We start from the raw sequence: 18,000 nt of genomic DNA, 5'->3' as shown, positions 1-18,000 counted from the left end.
TTCTTATACAGCCAAGGTCAAGATGAGGAAGCAGTTACTGTTACAGTAAACAGCATTTACACTGAGCTGCAACCAGTTTCAAAGTTCATCCTCAAAGTATGAAAGTTTTGAGTGGAGACTAGGGAACTGCTAAAGCTTTAGCAACATTAAGTATTATTAGTAATGTCTGGAGCACTACTAAGGAAATGACTAAGGAAAATGGGGCTGATGAGTGTTCAGGGCTCAATTTGTGCATAAATCACCATGATGTTAAATCTCGTGTTGATCAGCAGCAAATGAAAAAGTAAAACACATCCGATGACTTAAGATGACTTTACAATGTAGCTCAAAAGCTGGCTATAATATGAAGACTCCTCTGAGATAAGGTAAAAATAGCATACTGCTTGGTGTGTGAGGGGCTACATAAGAGCTCCAGTCACACAGACTTGTGTAGTATTAGAAAAGTAGGCAGAAGAGAACAGAAACACTGTGAACATACTGACTGGAGTGGGTTAATTTTTTACCAAGTACTTGACAGGTATCGGTTATACAACAGTTTTAACTGGAGGAATACAGAATGAGGAGAAAATGAGTTCCAAAAAGAGGTGAAGGCTAGTCATGGCTTTGTCTCAGCTTTGTCCTTTATGTGACTTACCAGCATCCTTGAAAACAGAGAGAGAAGACAAGGAAGGGAAAAGAGACATAAGCAAAAAAAAAACCAAAACAAAAAAAAAACAAGAAAGCGGCTGAACAGACATGAATGACACCATGGAAGACAAAAACCCTGAAGAAGACAACAAGGTGGCAAGACAGTTGAAGCTATTACAGGGAAGTGAGAAGCAAATGGAAAATAGTGACAGTCATAATGTGCTTTTTCCTACTAGTGATGATGATGATGATGATGATGACGACAAGCGACAGTTTGACAAGACATCCTTTGATAATGATAATGATGAAGATGCTACTGACAGTGAAACCAGTGAGGAATATGAAGAATATCCAGAAAAGCTATACTACTACCCAGCCTACCCAAACAGAGTTTTTCAAGCTTTGGAAGAAATGAAACGAATGTCTTTCCTCACTGATCTCACCCTAAGAACTCAAAGTGGTGTTCATTTCCATGCTCACTCTTTGGTTCTGGCTGCCATGAGCTCCCTTGTCCAGGAGATGCTCCAACAAGTGAATGAAAAGAATGAGAGAGATAGATTTTTATGTGTTGGTCCAGAAGTATCTGATTTGGGCATATCTACAGTGTTGGAGTTCACGTACACTGGAACCATTTCTGATTTGAACAGAGGATCTTTAGCTGAAATTCAGGTTGCAGCTCTCTATCTGGGAGTTCCCAGGGTTTTGAAGCTCTGCAAAGAAGAAGAGGAAAGAGAGGGAAAGAATGATGGTGATAAGAAGATGGAGGAGAAAAATAGTAGAATCACTGCTGAAGAACAGAAGATGGTCAGCTTGCAGTCCATCAGGCAGCTGTGGGATGAAAGAGTGGGCTGTGATGTGGAGGTGGAGGCTGATGGAAGAATATTTTGTGGTATGGAGAAATAAAAAAAATTTTATTTGGAGATTTATGGTAGTATGGTAGATCTATAGTAAAGAAAATTACTATAATGTCTACAAATAAACATATTATATACAGTATATGCTTTGAAATTGAACAGTTGAAGATTGGACAAAGACCAGGCAATGTTTCTTCAACTGCAAGCCCTGTTCTTAGCTGACTGGAGCAGAACCCTATGTCGTCTTCTGCTGTTGTAGTCCATTGATGTGATGTACATTCTGAGATGCTTTTCTGCTCACCATGGTTGTAAAGTGTGCTTATATGAGTTGCCATCGCCTTCCTGTCAGCTTGAAGCATTCTCCTCTGACCTCTCTCATCAACAAGGTGCTTGCTGGATGTTTTTTTTATTTGACACATTATTTTGTATAAACTCTTGTACAGGAAAACCCTAAGAGATCAACAATATGTAAAATATAACAAACCAACTCAAACCAGCCAGCTGTATTGGTATGAGGTTATAAAAATGGTTGATGATCTTGCAGGAAGTTGATCAGTTCAAGCACACAGTAAGATCCACAGCATTATAAACTTGTGTTTCATAACACAGGTGGAATTTGAAACAATATGCATATTTAATTTATAATATATCACGTACTATATATCTGCCAATGATTTCCCCTCGCGCTGTGTGTCGAAGCATGCATGAACTGCCCGAAGCGCAACAGCGCGCACTTTCATGTTGTCAGTGACTCAGTGTTTACTTTTGACACGTGTTTTGTTTTGGTTTCTGTCCTGTCTCCACACTTGTTCTGTTATTGGTTGTCTCCCTCACGTGCCATCATTATTCACAGCTGTTTATGTTTTACCTTTGATTACATTAATTTGTTAAATCCTGCATTTGTCTTGGTTTGATGTGAAGTATTGTGTGTTTCTGTGTTTTCCACCAGACCTGTACTAAACCTTTAAACCTCATTTCTCATTTCATGGTTTTTGATCCTGTTTTCATCCTCCTGTTTATTGATTCTGGATTGGCCTAGTCTATCCTGTTTGCCATTTGCCTGACCTTTTGCTTGTTTTGACTAAGATTGTGATACATATTTTGGATTTGTCTGTCTGCCTCTTAATAAAGCTCTTAACTGCATTTGCATCCTGCATCACCTCCTTGCATACCTGACAGAATACTTCGCCTATACTATGGATGCAGCAGGGAAGCAAGAGGGGAGCTACACCAGGATCACCATGCCAGTGTTTGATTCTGTTCACTTCCCACAGTGGACCTTCATGTATCCACCAGACACCTTCAATGGCTCTGAGGACCTCTAGAAAGTATTCTTTCTTCAAAGCCAAATCTATTTTGAGAGCTTATCAACCCCAAAACTGAAGAGAGACAATGGCTCATATTCCCGCTGTCCTGGCTCTCTCACTCAGCTCTTAATCACCACAGGTAACCTTGGCCTAAGTTCGCCTAATGAGGGCGATTTATGATAAAGCAGACTTTAAATTCAACCTGGAAATTTTTGGGGGGATGGCCAGCCTGTCAGACAAACTCAGTCGACCATTCAGCATCTTCTACAAGGAGAAGAGGGATGGAGATGAGGATGCTGACAGGGTGACCTCCGCAGCCCAACACCAGCCAGAGATCCACGAGGTGGGAGGAGCTCCAACCAGAGGTCAACATGGCAACCTCAACTACAGAACTCCAGCCAGAGACCCACGAGGTGGTCTCTTCTGTAGAGCTCCAGCCAGAGGTTAACGTGGCAACCTCATCTCCAGAGCTCTGGCCTGAGACCCACAAGGTGGTCTCCTCTGCCAAGTTCCAGCTGGATGTCAACGTGGTGACCTCGTCCGCAGAGTTCCATGCTCAGACCAACAAGGTTATCACCCCTGCCGAGCTCCAGGCTGAGGTCAACGTGGCGGGCTCATTTCCTGAACCCCAGTGTGAGACCTATGAAGTGGTCTATCCAGCCGTGTTCCTGCTAGATTGAAACGGAATGGCAAACCAAGTCATGTTCCAGTCGGAGGCCAACAAGACGGCCTACCAAGCCATGTTCCAGTCGGAGGCCAACGAGACGGCCAAGCACACTGCTCACACCTGAGGCTGACTACTTGGCCTACCAAGTGTAGCTCATGCCTGAGGCCGACAACAAGATCTCCCAGGTTCAGTTCCAGTCAGAGGCCAACGAGATGGCCAACCAAGCGCTGTACATGCTTAAGGCCGACAAGACAGCCCACCAAGCTCTGCTCACACCTGAGGCCAATGGGATGGCCTTGCATGTCCTCCTCACACCAGAGGCTACCGTCACAGCTTCCCACGGCATGCTCACACCAGAGACTGCAGTCACAGCTTCCCACAACATGCTCACGTCAGAGTCCGGAGATGCAGCCTCTGAAGCCTGGTTTCTGCCTAAGAAGAACCCTAGCAATCATGTCCTAGCCCAGCCATCTGACCCCAGCAAATTTGTCGCTGACCCACAGTCTGCTTCCAGACCACCACGGCAGAAGCGCCCTTGGGGGGAACCCGGTGCCTTTCCTCTTGCACTGTGTGCCCAAGCATTCAGCATGCATGAACTGCCCGAAGCATAACAGCATGTACTTCCGGGTTGTCAGTGACACTGTTTACTTTTGACACGTGTTTTGTTTTGGTTTCTGTCCTGTCTCTGCCCTTGTTATGTTATTAGTTGCCTCCCTCACATGACATCATTATTCGCAGTAGTTTATGTTTTACCTTTGATTATGTTAATTATTTAAACCCCTCATGTGTCTTGGTTCAGTGCTTCGTTCAAGTATTGTGTGTTTCTGTGATTTCCGCCAGACCCGTACTAAGCTTTTAAACCTCATTTCTTGTTTCATGCTTTTTGATCCTGTTGTTGTCCTCCTGTTTATTGATTCTGGTTTTGCCTAGTCTATCCTGTTTACTGTTTGCCTGACCTTTTGCTTGTTTTCACTACGATGATACTTGTGATACACATTTTGGATTTGTCTGCCTGCCTCTTAATAAAGAGCTTAACTGCATTTGCATCCTGCACCACCTCATTGCATACTGTTGATAATGGAGGTGGTGTTTACTTTAGCACTTGATTAGTTTACAGAATTGTTTAAAAATGCATTTCTGAGGTACAGAACTTTTTAATTTCTTGTGTTAATTGTAGGCATCCATCCATTTTTCTGTACCTATCTTTACTATGTTGTGGGTAACCTGGTGCATATCCCAGGGGGCATGGGGCACAAGGCGGGGTACACCCTGGACGGGGTGCCACTCCATCACAGGGCACAATCACACACACATTCATACACTATGGAAAATTTTGGACATGCCTACAATGCATGTCTTTAGACTGCGGGAGGAAACCAGAGTACCCGGAGGAAACCCCCAAAGCACGGGAACAACATGCAAGCTCTGCACATGCAGGGCTGTGGTGGGAGCTGAACCCTGGAGGTGTGAGCCAAACACGCAAACCACTAAGCCACCATGCCCCCCAATTGTAGATAGTTAAATTCAATTATTACTACAGTATTACTACTCAAGTATATGTGTTTTGTACTTTTTCCACCAGTGATTATTTACAGTGCTGTGACAAATTGCCCCGTTCATGTTTCCCTCAATTATTGCAAGTTGCCCAGGCCCTGAAGCAGCAAAGCATCCCCATTTTGTGTTTAGTTTATGCCAGATGTAACAGGACCTCTCTCTGACAAACAGTTCCACTTTTGACCATCAATCCACAGAACATTCTCCCAAAAGGTTTGAGGATCATCAAGGTCTGTTTTAGCAAAATTCAGATGACCCTTAATGTTCTTCTGGGTAAGCAGTGGTTTTTGCCTCACCACTCTTCCATGGATGCCATTTTGCCAAGTGTCTTTCTGATAGTGAACTCATAAACAGTGACTACTGATGCAAGAGAGTCCTGTAGTTCCTTTGATGTTGTCCTTGGCTCTTTGTGTCTTCCTGGATTCGTTGCAGTGCTCTTGGAGGAATTTTGGAAGGTCAGCCACTTCTGGGAAGGTTCACTAATGTGCCAAGTTTTTCCATTTGGGGATAATGGCTCTCACTGTGGTCCTTTGAAGTTCCAGAGCCTTTGAAATAGCTTTGTAACCCTTCTCAGACCCCCAACCCTTCTTCCTCATAATTTCTGGAATTTAATCCAACTTTGGCATAGTGTGTTTCTGGGTAAGACCTTTTAACCTACTTCATGCTGTTGAAAAAGTTCTATTTAAGTGTTGATTTGATCGAACAGGGTTTGCAGTAATCAGGCCTGGTTGTATCTAGTCCATGTGAACCCCATTATGAATGCAGTTTCATAGATTTGGATAATTAGTAACTACAGGGACAAATAAATTTTCACACAGGCCCAGTTGGTATTGGATACATCTTTTGCTTCAATAAATAACTATCATTTAAAAACTGTATTTTGTGTTTACTCAGGTTGCTTTTGTTTTATGTTAGATTTTGGTTAAATTTCTGAAAGAATTCAGTATGAGATGTACACAAAAACAGAAGAAATCAGGATACTTTTTCACAGTACTGTATATTTGACTAAGTGAGTGTTAATGCATATGCTTCATTATTTCCTGATATGAAATCATTATGAAAGCAGTAGTACATACAGTATAGTAATAGATGCTTATTTGTGGACGTTATAGTGAAGAGTACTGAAAATTACACGTGAACATTTCAGCGAAACCAATCAAGACCAAACAGATTTTTTGTGTGTGTTTTTTTTTGGTCATTTACAGCACACAGGGTCATTCTGAGTGCCAGCAGTGACTACTTTCGTGCAATGTTCAGCAGCGGTATGAAGGAAACCCACCAGACCTCAGTGTCCCTGCTGTTGATGGGGGCACCTGAACTAGAATCCCTTCTTCACTGCTGCTACAGCGGACATCTGTTTCTTGATTGGGGCTGCATTTTCAAGCTCACCTCCACTGCTCTTCAGTTCCAATTCCAACCGGCTCTGTCACTTTGCCTCAATTTCATGCAGCAGGAAATGGATGCTCACAGATGTCTGGATGTAGTTGCTTTTGCCGAGGCTTATGAAATGGGTGACTTGCAAGAAATGGCGGAAGACTTTATGCTTAGGCATTTTGAGGATGTAGCAGCCACTCTGAAGTTTCAGGACCTGCCAGTGGAGAAGCTGAAGAAATATCTGAGTAGCAACTGCCTCTGTGTAACATCAGAGCTGTCTGTGTTCAGAGCAGTCGTATCTTGGATTGAAGCTGATCCAAAGACTAGGGTGAAAGAAGCCAATGATCTAATGAGAGCTGTCCTATTTCCTCTCATGACCTTTACAGAATTCAGAGAAGTGAAGGTTATAATGTCATGGCCACAAGTCAGCAATAGGGACCTTTATGAGTCCCTGTTTGAAGAATTCTGTACCAGTACCTTTAATTCCCATTTAGGCTTTAGGACCTACCTTCCTAAAGAAACTTTGGTCCTAGTTGGTGGTGAAAGGATCACTGAAAACCTTGATAAACGCATGCCCTGTAGGGAAATATGGTTCAGCAACTCCTTCCGTAACTATGTTGGCCGAATGAAAAGAGTTGAATGGAGAAAACTGGGCGAATTACCAGAGAAACCAAGATTCTGTCATAGTGTTGGAGTAATAAGCGGGGAACTATATGTAGTTGGTGGTCGACATTATTACGGAAAGGAGGACACTATGAAATGCACCTATAGGTAAAGTACCAAGACTATACTCAAATTGCGGCTAGATCTTTTAAAGTTTCCGGTCCATTTATGATATTTACCCTCTTCTACAGGTATAATCCAATCCAAAACAGTTGGCAAAAGTTGGCTGACATGAATGAGAGAAGGTGCAACTTTGCTCTTGTAGTTTTGGATGGAAAAATGTTTGCCATAGGTGGAGACAATGATTCAGAGGTCAGCATAGGAAGTGTAGAGGTCTACAGTCCTATTACAGATTATTGGAGGTAAGCATAATGAACACTGAAACAGTGAACTCAATTTGTGATTTTATCAAGAATTTTGACAGCAGACACTTTACTATAACTCAAGTTTTTTTTGTTAACTTCTCCAGCTTTGTTCACCCTTTGGATCAGTCCTTAAGTGGTCATGCTGCCAGTGTATTGAATGGAGAGATTTTCATCTCAGGAGGCTTTGACAGTAGATACCAGTGCCTGGCATCCATGCTGCTCTACCACCCAGAGAAAGGCACCACAGACCTTGTAGATATGTCCCAGAGCCGGGCTCTGCACTGCATGGAGAGCTTGAAAGACTGCATATACGTAGCTGGTGGAGTCTCAGGTGTGGATGGACAGTTATTTGACCAGTTAGCCTGTGAGTTCTTTGATCCAATTAATGGTTACTGGTATACCATTATGCCCATGTCTTTGCCTCATGTCAGTGCAGCATCTGCGGTGTTGGAAGGAAAGATTTATATCATTGGTGGCTATTGCCATGAAGATTACAGCGACACAAAAGTGGTCCATAGGTTTGATCCTGCAACACAGCACTGGGAGAACTTGTGTGGAACCCCTGGCTCTAACACATATATTGCTGCTTGTGTACTGGCTTTACCTCATCACCTTAGACAATAAAGACTTTTGGTTTATCCAGCTCTAAAATTTTGTTAGAAATAAAGCTAATTGTAAACTGTCATATAATCTCCAATCACACACTTGAGATTAATTTCTTTAATGTAATATGCATTACCATACCTGTAAAAACACTTTATATAATTAAATATGTTAAACACCACAAAATATAAAAAAATTTTAACAGTGCTTTAGTCAGACAACAACTGCTTTCATATTTTCTTTTCACAATAAAGTTATATACTTCATGACACGCCTCTTTTGGTCTTCTAACTGCATATTTTAAGAGTTCTGAAGATGTATGGTGACTAATTGTGGTTCATTTACACAAATACTGTGTTGTGATGTTGAGTGACTAAGCTGTTTGTCACATATTGTGGACTGGTGTGGGATGCTGGCACCCCTGTGTACAGAGCATACACAGTGTTCAGTGTAGGCCACTGAACATGTTTGAACCTTTCGTGTCTTATTAGCTGAGCCTTAATATATCACACAAGTCTTCGTTGAGCACCGGTACATGGAAAACCAGTAAAACTTAATTCTTTTTCTTTTTTCTTTTTTCATCTTCAGTAACTGCTTAATCCTGTTTAGGGTTGTAGTGGATCTCGAGTCTATGCTGGGAACATTGGGTATGTGGTTGAAATACATTCTGGATGGGACATTCATTTGCAATTTAGTATAGCCAGTCTACCTACTGTCATGTTTTTGGACAGTGAGCGGAAACCACAGAACCCAGCGGAAAGCCACATGAAGACAGGGAGAACATGCAAAACTCTACACCAAACAGTCACCTAAGTTCAAGATCAAACCACCTGTGAAACTTTCTTATTATTCCCATTACTATTTCTGGAAACATTTTTTTAACCACAGAAAATGTTTGTTGCATTTTTTAAAATATAATGACAATGATGTCATGAGTTGGGTGTAACATGTTACAAAGTAACACGTTACTGTATTCTAATGACTTGTTTTTTGATAACACAGCAATGTAACTCATTACATTTTAAATTTCTATAATTTGATTACAGTTACTGATGTCAATAAAATTACATCATTTGCATTACAAATTTATTGTAAAGAGAACAATATTAAGTAAAATGTTGTAATGTTGTAATTCAAGGGCCAGAAATATAGGAAAACATATGGTGTACAGGACTGAATGAGTCAGCGCAACTGATACGCCTCAGCAATGAACAGCACAGTGCTGTTTTTCTCATTTTAAGAATGCCACTGGCAGTTTCGATTAAATGTTTAGATCTATTTCAAATACTGATTTATTCAAATACTGTGTCCTAAATATTAAGGCATGTGATATAAATAAAGTTAATAAATGAAGTTAAAATGCACAGAAACATGATTAACTGAATTGGTAGTCTGTTATGACTACCAATGATCTTATTGGTTATGAGCTTTGGTTTTGTAATGAGTAAGGAATGGTCAAAGGATAAATATCATAAGTAAACTGAATAAGAGTAAAGTATAAATTTCTAGTTACACACAGGTTTAAGTATCTCTGTACTATACTGCAATATAATAGATTAAATAAGCAATCATTCATAATATAAGAATACCATGTGCAATATTATACAGCATATTGTGTGAATTCTTTTTACTCTAATGTCTTTGTTTTTATGTAATTATGTACTACACCAAAATTTGTTGTGCTAAGCCTAGATCTTAGATCAGGTGTGTTGAAGCAGGAAAAACTGGGATTAATTTGTATTTAGTGTTCATCTTCTGTTGGTCTGCAGCTTCTGAATATTAGATATCAGCATAAAAGTTTAACAAGCAAGGCCAACAATTATAAAAAAAAAAAAAAAGACATTTACAACATTTATTTGCATTTTAACTCATTAAGCAATTCATAACTCAGTTCATATAATAGATTTACAGAACAGTTATATCAGGCAGTTTTACAGCAGTTCCACTGATTGTACTGTCTTATGTTCGGAACATTTAATACAGTTAACATGAACATCATACTGGACTAAAAATATGGTGATAAAAAAAAGAATTTAATAAATTAAAATACACTTTACAATGCAACATTCTATGATATAGGGAAACGTTCTTCGTTGAGTCTACAATATACTGTAAGTCAAATATAATTTAATTCTATTGAATTGCAGTACAGTGTTTATTATCAATAATGCAAAATGTGTCATGCTTTTTTCCAATTCCACTTAATGTTTTTTCAGTTTCATGTTCAAAGCTCAAAAATCACAAAATTATCACATTTTAAAAGTGAGACCATACAAAAATATTTCCAACATTATTCATGCGCATGCTTCAGTGCATTTAATGAAATGTTTTTATTTTTATTTTTATACTTATCTTAAGCTCATTTTAGTCTCTGTAACATGTCACACCTTCAATCCAACTTCCATGTGCTGGGGAAGCTGTTCTTTTATATTAATGATAGCTTACAAAAAGAAAATATATGAGCCATAATATTAAAACCACTGACAGGTGAAGTGAATAACATTGATTAAAGGACTTAACGGATCTGCTTCTAAAGTCTTGGTGCCAGATACCACCGCACACCTTCAGAGGTCTTGTGGAGTCCATGCCTCCATGGGTCAGAGCTGTTTTGGCAGCACAAGGGGGAAACCATATTATTGTATTTAATATTATGGCTGATTAGTGTATGGTCTGTAATTCACAATAAATGTAAAAACTGTATTGCTTTAAAATCAATGGGATGGAATATGGATTTTACAGATCTTTCTGTCCCTCTGACCTTCTCAGATGAGCAGGTAAATTGAGTAAACAAGCCCGAATGTCTGTGACAGGGCCGGCCATCTTGCCCATATTCTCCCATCTCTGAGTTCCAGGGTCATAGCGATGCACCAATCTAGCCTCACTGTAATCTTCTTGAGAATAACCACCCAGCACATACAACATGCCCTCCAGGACAGCTGAGGCAGCTCCAACATGGCAGAGAGGAAGAGGTGTAAATGCGGTCCACGCATCACTTATAGGGTCATAGCTTTCACAGGATAACTGATCAGTGTAGAACTCTCGCAAGTTACACACTCCTCCAGCTACGTAGAAGCGCTTGGCCAAGCTTTCCATGCAGTGCTGAGCTCGGTCGTGGGCCATGTCTGCAAGATATGTTGTACCTTGTTCCGGATGATAGCAGAATGTGGACACCAGGCACTGGTACTTTAAATTAAAACCCCCTGAGATAAAAATCTCTCCTTCCCAGACAACAGCTGCATGGCCACTCAGAGGCTGGTCCAGTGAATGTGTGGAGCTAAAATGAAACAGAGAAGCTATTTGTTGTTCACTATATACAATTTAGCAACATATTACCTACACAATTATCCGTTTAAATCATTTTTCTTCAAATCAAGTCTTGATTCCTAAATTTAACAAGTTTAGCCTGTAGCCACTAGTGTTGCTTCATTCAGTTCATTCAGTGTAAGCATATTTTAAACATTGGTGGTTTTACATATACCATATATGTGAGCTGCATATATGGAATGGCAGGACATATTGCATATTCTATACTTATGTAACATATGCACCTATACTTTTGTAACATAGCACATTGCTCTTGCTGTCAGTTGGTTGCCATGATGATTTTATTATGTTTAAAAGTGGAACTTGTGTACTCTTACATATGTTAAGCAAAGCTTCTTACAGTCTCTTACCTCCATGTGTTCGTTTCTACACAGTATTTTTCCACACTGTCCAAATTAGTGCTGATGTCCCTGTCTCCTCCAACAGCATACAGACTGTCCCCCCTCACCACCATGGTAAAGTTACTCCTGTGCTCCTGCATATCTGACAGTCTTTCCCATGAGTTATTTAAAGGGTCATACCTGTGCCAGTGTGTGTGTGTGTGTATGTGTGTGTGTGTGGGTGTGAGTGTGTGGGTGGATGTGTGTGCATAACGTAAGAGAAAAGGAGATTAGGACAGAACAGAAACAAATACAAAACAAAAGAGTGCATTGCAGAAAAATCACATGTGATGATCAGTTTGTGTTACTGACCACATGTGAAAACACATTAATATTTAATGTGATTTTCTGACATTGCTCATCAATCATGGACAGGGTGCCAACCCGTCACAGGGCACAATCACACACTATGGACAATTTGGAAATGCCAATCAGCCTACAAAGCATGTCTTTGGACTGGGGGAGGACACCCCAGAAGGACAGGGAGAACATGACCAACTCCACAGACACAGGGCAGAGAGGCAGGAATTGAACACCCAACCCTGGAGGTGTGAGACAAACATGCTAACCACTAAGCCACTGTGACACCCAAATCAATCATGTCAAAAACATGTCAAATCAAAAATTTACCACAAATTATAAAGTTAATGAATCATTTGAAAAATCACATGAAAATATATTAATCATTTTGGCCAAAAAAAAAAAAGTGAAAATACAGTAATGAATCATGTGACTTTTTTTTTTTTATCAGATCTGAAAAATGTAACCACATACCATACATGTGAAAAATGTGCAAAAATTAATTAATCATGTGAGAAAGTTGCGTGTGACAAAATAATTACTAGTGGGAAAATTACATCTGAAAAATTTAACTACATGTGGAAAAATTAATATAAAAAAATTAATTGTTAATTATATGAAAAATAAATGGTGTGACAAATGGAAAAAAAAACATGCACTATTTGTGTAAAAAATAGTCTATGAACATTTTTTTTTTTGGTAAATCTGTAAGTTTTGGAAGTCATGATAAGAAACATAAGATTATAATCATATTTTAACTATATAATACCTGTATGCAGATTTCATTGTGTCTGCCTTAGAATAGTAATAGCAGCCTCCTGCCACATAGAGCTTTTTGTTGAGTATACTGATTCCATGCCTGAACCTGGCCCGCTCTGGCATTTCACCCAAAATCCTCCACTCTATATCCTTGACCAATCCTGTACCACTACGCAGGGCGTTAGCAAACCATAGCTGCTTGCTTGGAAGCCGTTGACCTTCGTCTGGATTTAGTTGATCTCCTCCAACCACTACAATAACATCTTTGGGGTAACGTATTCGATGCTGAACTACTGATCTGGAGTCTCCGAATCCAAATTCTTTCAGTGCTGTGCCATACAGATACACATCATCATCAACACTACACTCCATCTGCAGGTTAACAGCTCGGACCTCACGAAACTCACGGAAGGTCATTAGTGGAAAGCGCACTCCTGCCATTACTTCCTGGGCTTGAGACAACCTTTGGGATGGATCTGCTTCGATCCATGCCACCACCGCTCGGAAAACGGCCAGCTCAGATGGAACGCACAAGGCATCATGTCTCAGAAGGTCCAACAGCTTTTCAGCTGGCAGCTCCAGGAACTTTGGGGTAGCCATAACTTCCTGGAAGTGCACGAGGATGAAGTCTTCAGCTGTTTCAAACAAGTCACTAAGCATATAAGCCTCAGCAAAGGAAGCCACATCCAGACAGCTGTGGACATCCATTTGCTGTTTCAGGTAGTTGAGGCAGAGTGAGAGAGCAGGTTGGAATTGGAACTGAAGAGCAGTGGAGGTGAGCTCGAAAATGCAGCCCCAATCAAGAAAAATATCTCCACTGTAGCAGCAGTGAAGAAGGGCTTCTAGCTCAGGTGCCCCCATCAACAGCAGGGAAACTGAGTTCTGGTGGGTCTCCTTCATACCGCTGCTGAACATTGCACGGAAGTAGTCACTGGTGGCACTCAGGATGACCCTATGTGCTAGAAATGGGAAAAAAAGTAAATCAAGGTCATTGTAATAGCAGTATCCTGTATGCTATACTTAGAGTTTTTCTTTTTTTTTGTTTTTTTGTTTTTTTGTTTTGGTATTCTTTTAAAAATGGCAGCTTCCTAGTTGGGTTAGACTTGAAACCTGCCCTGATAGCAAAACACTCTGTTGTAGTGTTGCATTATATCCTTTACAGCATTTGGCAGATTCCCATATAAAGAGCAATGTACATTTATCTTATTAATACAGTGGAGCAGTTGAGAGTTAAAAGCCCAGCAGTAGCAGGATTTGAACTCATGACCATATGAGCAGTAGCCCAACAGCCTAATCTCTGAGCTACTACTGACCTTCAAACTACCCCAAAGGGACAAACCAAACAAGGGTTCTAGATCATTACGTTCACATTACATTTTAAGAGTGTATGTCAGGGGTATCAAATATACGGTATGTCTTGTGGACCATAACCAAATTTAAATATTAAAAAGAGCTAATCTCTGTTATTCCACTAGGTGGCAAAATACAATAAATTGAAGTGAACTCAGCTACTGACAAAAAGTGTTAATAAAATGTAATTCTTCATTAGCTAAGCTAATAATTTGACTCTGCAACCATGTCTCTTTCCAAAATAACTCATTTGGGGCTTTCACAGCAACAAGAGCAAACACTTATGCAATCACAATTTTCAAGTTTTTTGTATTTTTCATTGACAATTCATTTTTGGTAATGAACTGCAATCTGCACATCAGTTGTGTGGAAGATATACAGTCACCTCCAAAAATATTGGAAGGGCGAGGATAATTCTTTTGTTTTTGCTGTACACCGAAGACATTTGGGTTTGAGATTAAAAGATGAATACGAGACATTAGATCTGAATTTCAGCTTTAATTTTTTGATATTTCCTGGTCTATGTCACATGTTCCAATATTTTTGATCACTTGAGAAATGAAAAGCATCACAAAAAAAGAATGCAACAGTTTGGTGATGTCAGTGGGTCACAGTCTTGATGCAGTTATTGCACCCAAGGGATATGCAACCAAATATTAAATGTTATTTACTTTAATTTACTTTTGCTCACTGAAAGATTGGATGGTCTGCCAGTAAAGGTGTCTAAGTTGTATAACATATCTAGATGAAATCTAGATATGTCTTCAGGAAATTGAAGCTGACATTCTGATCTATTGTTTCATATTCATATTTTGATCTCAAACCCAAATGTCTTTGGTATATAGCAAAAACAAAAGAATTGGATTTGCTTTCGGACCAGACTGTACTTATGTTCAATCCATTTGTGCACTGAGCATATACAATTCAGATAAAGTGAGAAATTAACACATTTAAGAGGAATTATATGTGTGTTAGAGGTCTAATAAACTGATATTTATTTATTTTGTTGTTCTTTGCACCTAACTTGGAACTAGTTATAATGTGGCCTGTTACTTCAAATGCATTTGGAACCCCTGAGGTGTGCTTTTATCCCCTTCAGCTACCATTTTTCCGATACATTAATGTTCTTGATGTACCTGGTTCAACACCTCTAATGAATATAAATTGAACCAATCTATAGCATATGATTAATAGTGTGGCATATCTTTACCATGAAATATTCTTCCTTCAGCCTCCAGCTCCACATCACAGCCCACTCTCTCTTCCCACAGGTGCCTGATGGACTGAAGATTGTCCTGTCTGTGCTCTTCACCAACGATTTTTCTCATATTCTTCTCAGCATTTTTCTTTCTCTCCCTCTCCTCTTCTTCTCGGCACAGTTCCTGAACTCTGGGAACTCCCAGATAGAGGGCAGCAGACTGAATCTGAGCTAAAGATTGGCTGTTCAGACCAGCTATGCTTCCAGAGTAGGCAAATTCCAACACTGCAGATAACCCCAAATCAGATACTTCTGGACCAACACTTAATAATATCTCGCTCTTGTTCTTTCCATTCCGCTGTTGGAGCATCTGATGGATGAGGGAACTTACAGCAGCCAGGACCAAAGAGTGGGCATGGACAGTAAGTCCATGTTCAACACTAAGAGTCAGGTCAGTAAGGACAGAGCAACACCTCAGCTCCTCCATTGCTTGGAGGATCTCAGTTGGGTACGTGTCTTTAGTGTACTTCTGTGTTTCTTGTTCGTCATTCCACTTGTTCATCATCTCCTGAATTGTTCTCTCATTTTTTATGTCATCCCTTTCCTTCATCCCCATTCTGCTGTCATTGTAGGTCCTAATCCATGTCAACCTCCTGCTCTCCCTTTCAAACTCTTCCCCTCCTTCCTCCATCGCCTTTTTCCTTTGCTCTTTCTCTCTTCTCCACCGCTCCTCCCATTCCATAGGCAGATAGCGCCTTGTGAACTCCATGCTTGTTGATGAACTGTTGCACGACAGTGAGCAAATGCAGGTCTGTATTGTTAGTTTTCCTCTCTGTTTTCAGCAATCTGTTTATACAGTGCCACCATGATTAATTCCTGAGGTAAACAGCATTCTAATTTTAGATTTTGCTTCAGTAGATTGAATGTCCTTAGACCTTGTTGAGCCTTTGCAGTCTTAGCAAGTGGGAGACAGTAGGGGCCACTACCAAGTCCACTACCAAGAACATTTTCTGACAAGATTAGATCATTCTTCAGTAATATTAAAAGTGACCCACAATCATAAAACTTTCTCTCCCTTGTGTCTTCTTGACAAATTGATAACACCAGCAAAAACATGTAAGCTGACAGGGTCATGCTGTCATGATACAAACAGGGTCTACAGAGGATGTGTGATTTATTTATTTATTTATTTTGCATGTTTCCCTTAATGAATATAGAATTTGGATAGGTTCTACCTAAATATACAAAATACAGGGTGGTGTCACTGCAAAGTGATTAATTATGCATGCACAACATATACAATTATGCATGCGCAACTACCTATAACTATAAGTAACTAAAATTCAGTTGAAAATGGCAATTACATATGCAAATTAATATGACTGAAAGGCAGGTGTTAAATTTGCAGAAGCCCCTTTACACCACTTAAAGACAAAATATAACCATTTACTAAGCCTTAATGATGACAGAGTTTATCTAAATCATGCCTTAGTAAAATAATTAGAAATTCTCTTGATGTGAAAATGACTTATTACTGTGGTAAAGTTTCATATTAATTATTCTCCACAGGCTCCCATGTCTGTTGCACCTGCATTTAAAACAGCCCTTGAAAAGGCTTCCTCATAAACAGAACATACACACTCATATCTATGCTCTTTTATTTTGATTTATGTTCATAGCATAAGTTTGAACAGTTTGTTGACTGTTTGCCTTTAATTAGTGGCCATTGACTTTATATACTGTTTCGTCCTCTTGCTTTCCACGAGACCATTCATGCGGTTCTTCTTTGTAAATCACGCCCAACACACCAGCTAACTGAGTCTGGAATTAATAATAATAATCAGAACTTGTTATTTGGAATCTTAGTAAATCAGGGCATTGCTGTATAAAAACTCGTTTGTTTTTTGGGCGTATCTGTGCACTGTACATACTATTATTCTAAACCTCTTAATTTCAGTTTTCATTGTCCTTCTAGGTCAGTTTGTAGTTGCTTTTGATCATATTTGCCGTGATTTTGACCTTATGGACTATGTCTGTCCCCTCACCACAGAGTCTGACAGTGTGTTGCTTGTAATGCAGCTGAAATGTATTTTGGTACCATACTTTTTACAATTACTTCTTAACTGCTAAAGTGGTTATAATATGGTATAGAACATTACAGAAAAGCTTTAAGGCAGAGGGGTTCCCAAACTAGGGGTCCTGACTCCATGTGGGACCACTTGATTTAAAAATGGGTTGTAATAGATTCTCACAATCTCCTCTTTTGTTTTATTCATTTATTTAATAAATCAATATAATGAAAATCGCTGTTTGTTTGCTATTATTTTTAAAATGTTTCTGGGATTCACATTCAAACAAGCCATATTAAAATTAAGAGTGAATAGATGCTCTTTTAGATTTTTTCACTCTGCTGACATACTACACTAGTACGATCACAAATAGTTCTAGTACCCCCCACCCCACTTCACAACCCGAACACCGCCCAGGCCCCTCTCCATATCCTTAGCCTGTACATACATGAATCATGGTGCAGTTGTAATATCAATATAGCAATCTCATTAAGGCCACATAATGGCAGTGAATTGCGATTGACATACATTATATTTTAATAATGCTTAATAATGTCTACTATATTGACACACGTACCACTCTTTTAGATTTGGCTAAATCAGACT

The 18,000-nt window shown here is 39.7% G+C and overlaps 2 protein-coding genes across 2 annotated transcripts; one reads left to right on the top strand and one right to left on the bottom strand.

The window, feature by feature from the left end:
- The first annotated feature begins 424 nt into the window (after positions 1-424).
- On the top strand, positions 425-8,280 carry LOC108260553 (kelch-like protein 33). The gene is made up of 4 exons (XM_017460938.3): positions 425-1,516; positions 6,215-7,154; positions 7,238-7,408; positions 7,516-8,280. The coding sequence occupies exons 1-4, from the start codon at positions 736-738 to the stop codon at positions 8,033-8,035; spliced, it is 2,412 nt and encodes an 803-aa protein (XP_017316427.1). The 5' UTR covers positions 425-735; the 3' UTR covers positions 8,036-8,280.
- A 1,572-nt stretch (positions 8,281-9,852) lies between these two features.
- On the bottom strand, positions 9,853-16,196 carry si:ch211-63p21.8 (kelch-like protein 33). Its single transcript, XM_017461103.3, has 4 exons — positions 15,338-16,196; positions 12,788-13,736; positions 11,689-11,859; positions 9,853-11,288 (listed from the first exon to the last, which is right to left on the bottom strand). The coding sequence occupies exons 1-4, from the start codon at positions 16,092-16,094 to the stop codon at positions 10,748-10,750; spliced, it is 2,418 nt and encodes an 805-aa protein (XP_017316592.2). The 5' UTR covers positions 16,095-16,196; the 3' UTR covers positions 9,853-10,747.
- Between the last annotated feature and the right edge of the window lie 1,804 nt (positions 16,197-18,000).

This window comes from Ictalurus punctatus, chromosome 29 (genome assembly GCF_001660625.3).
Source record: "Ictalurus punctatus breed USDA103 chromosome 29, Coco_2.0, whole genome shotgun sequence".
Taxonomy (NCBI): Eukaryota; Metazoa; Chordata; class Actinopteri; order Siluriformes; family Ictaluridae; genus Ictalurus; species Ictalurus punctatus.
This window is presented reverse-complemented; position numbering and strand designations above follow the sequence as displayed.

Excerpts from the sequence above, each read along its gene's own strand:
- LOC108260553 (XM_017460938.3), top strand. The coding sequence starts at position 736 with ATGAATGACACCATGGAAGACAAAAACCCTGAAGAAGACAACAAGGTG. Across the intron at positions 1,517-6,214 it reads TGATGGAAGAATATTTTGTG|CACACAGGGTCATTCTGAGT; the intron begins GTATGGAGAAAT and ends GGTCATTTACAG. Across the intron at positions 7,409-7,515 it reads CCTATTACAGATTATTGGAG|CTTTGTTCACCCTTTGGATC; the intron begins GTAAGCATAATG and ends TAACTTCTCCAG.
- si:ch211-63p21.8 (XM_017461103.3), bottom strand. The coding sequence starts at position 16,094 with ATGGAGTTCACAAGGCGCTATCTGCCTATGGAATGGGAGGAGCGGTGG. Across the intron at positions 13,737-15,337 it reads TGAAGGAAGAATATTTCATG|CACATAGGGTCATCCTGAGT; the intron begins GTAAAGATATGC and ends TCCCATTTCTAG. Across the intron at positions 11,860-12,787 it reads ACAATGAAATCTGCATACAG|GTATGACCCTTTAAATAACT; the intron begins GTATTATATAGT and ends ACACTGGCACAG.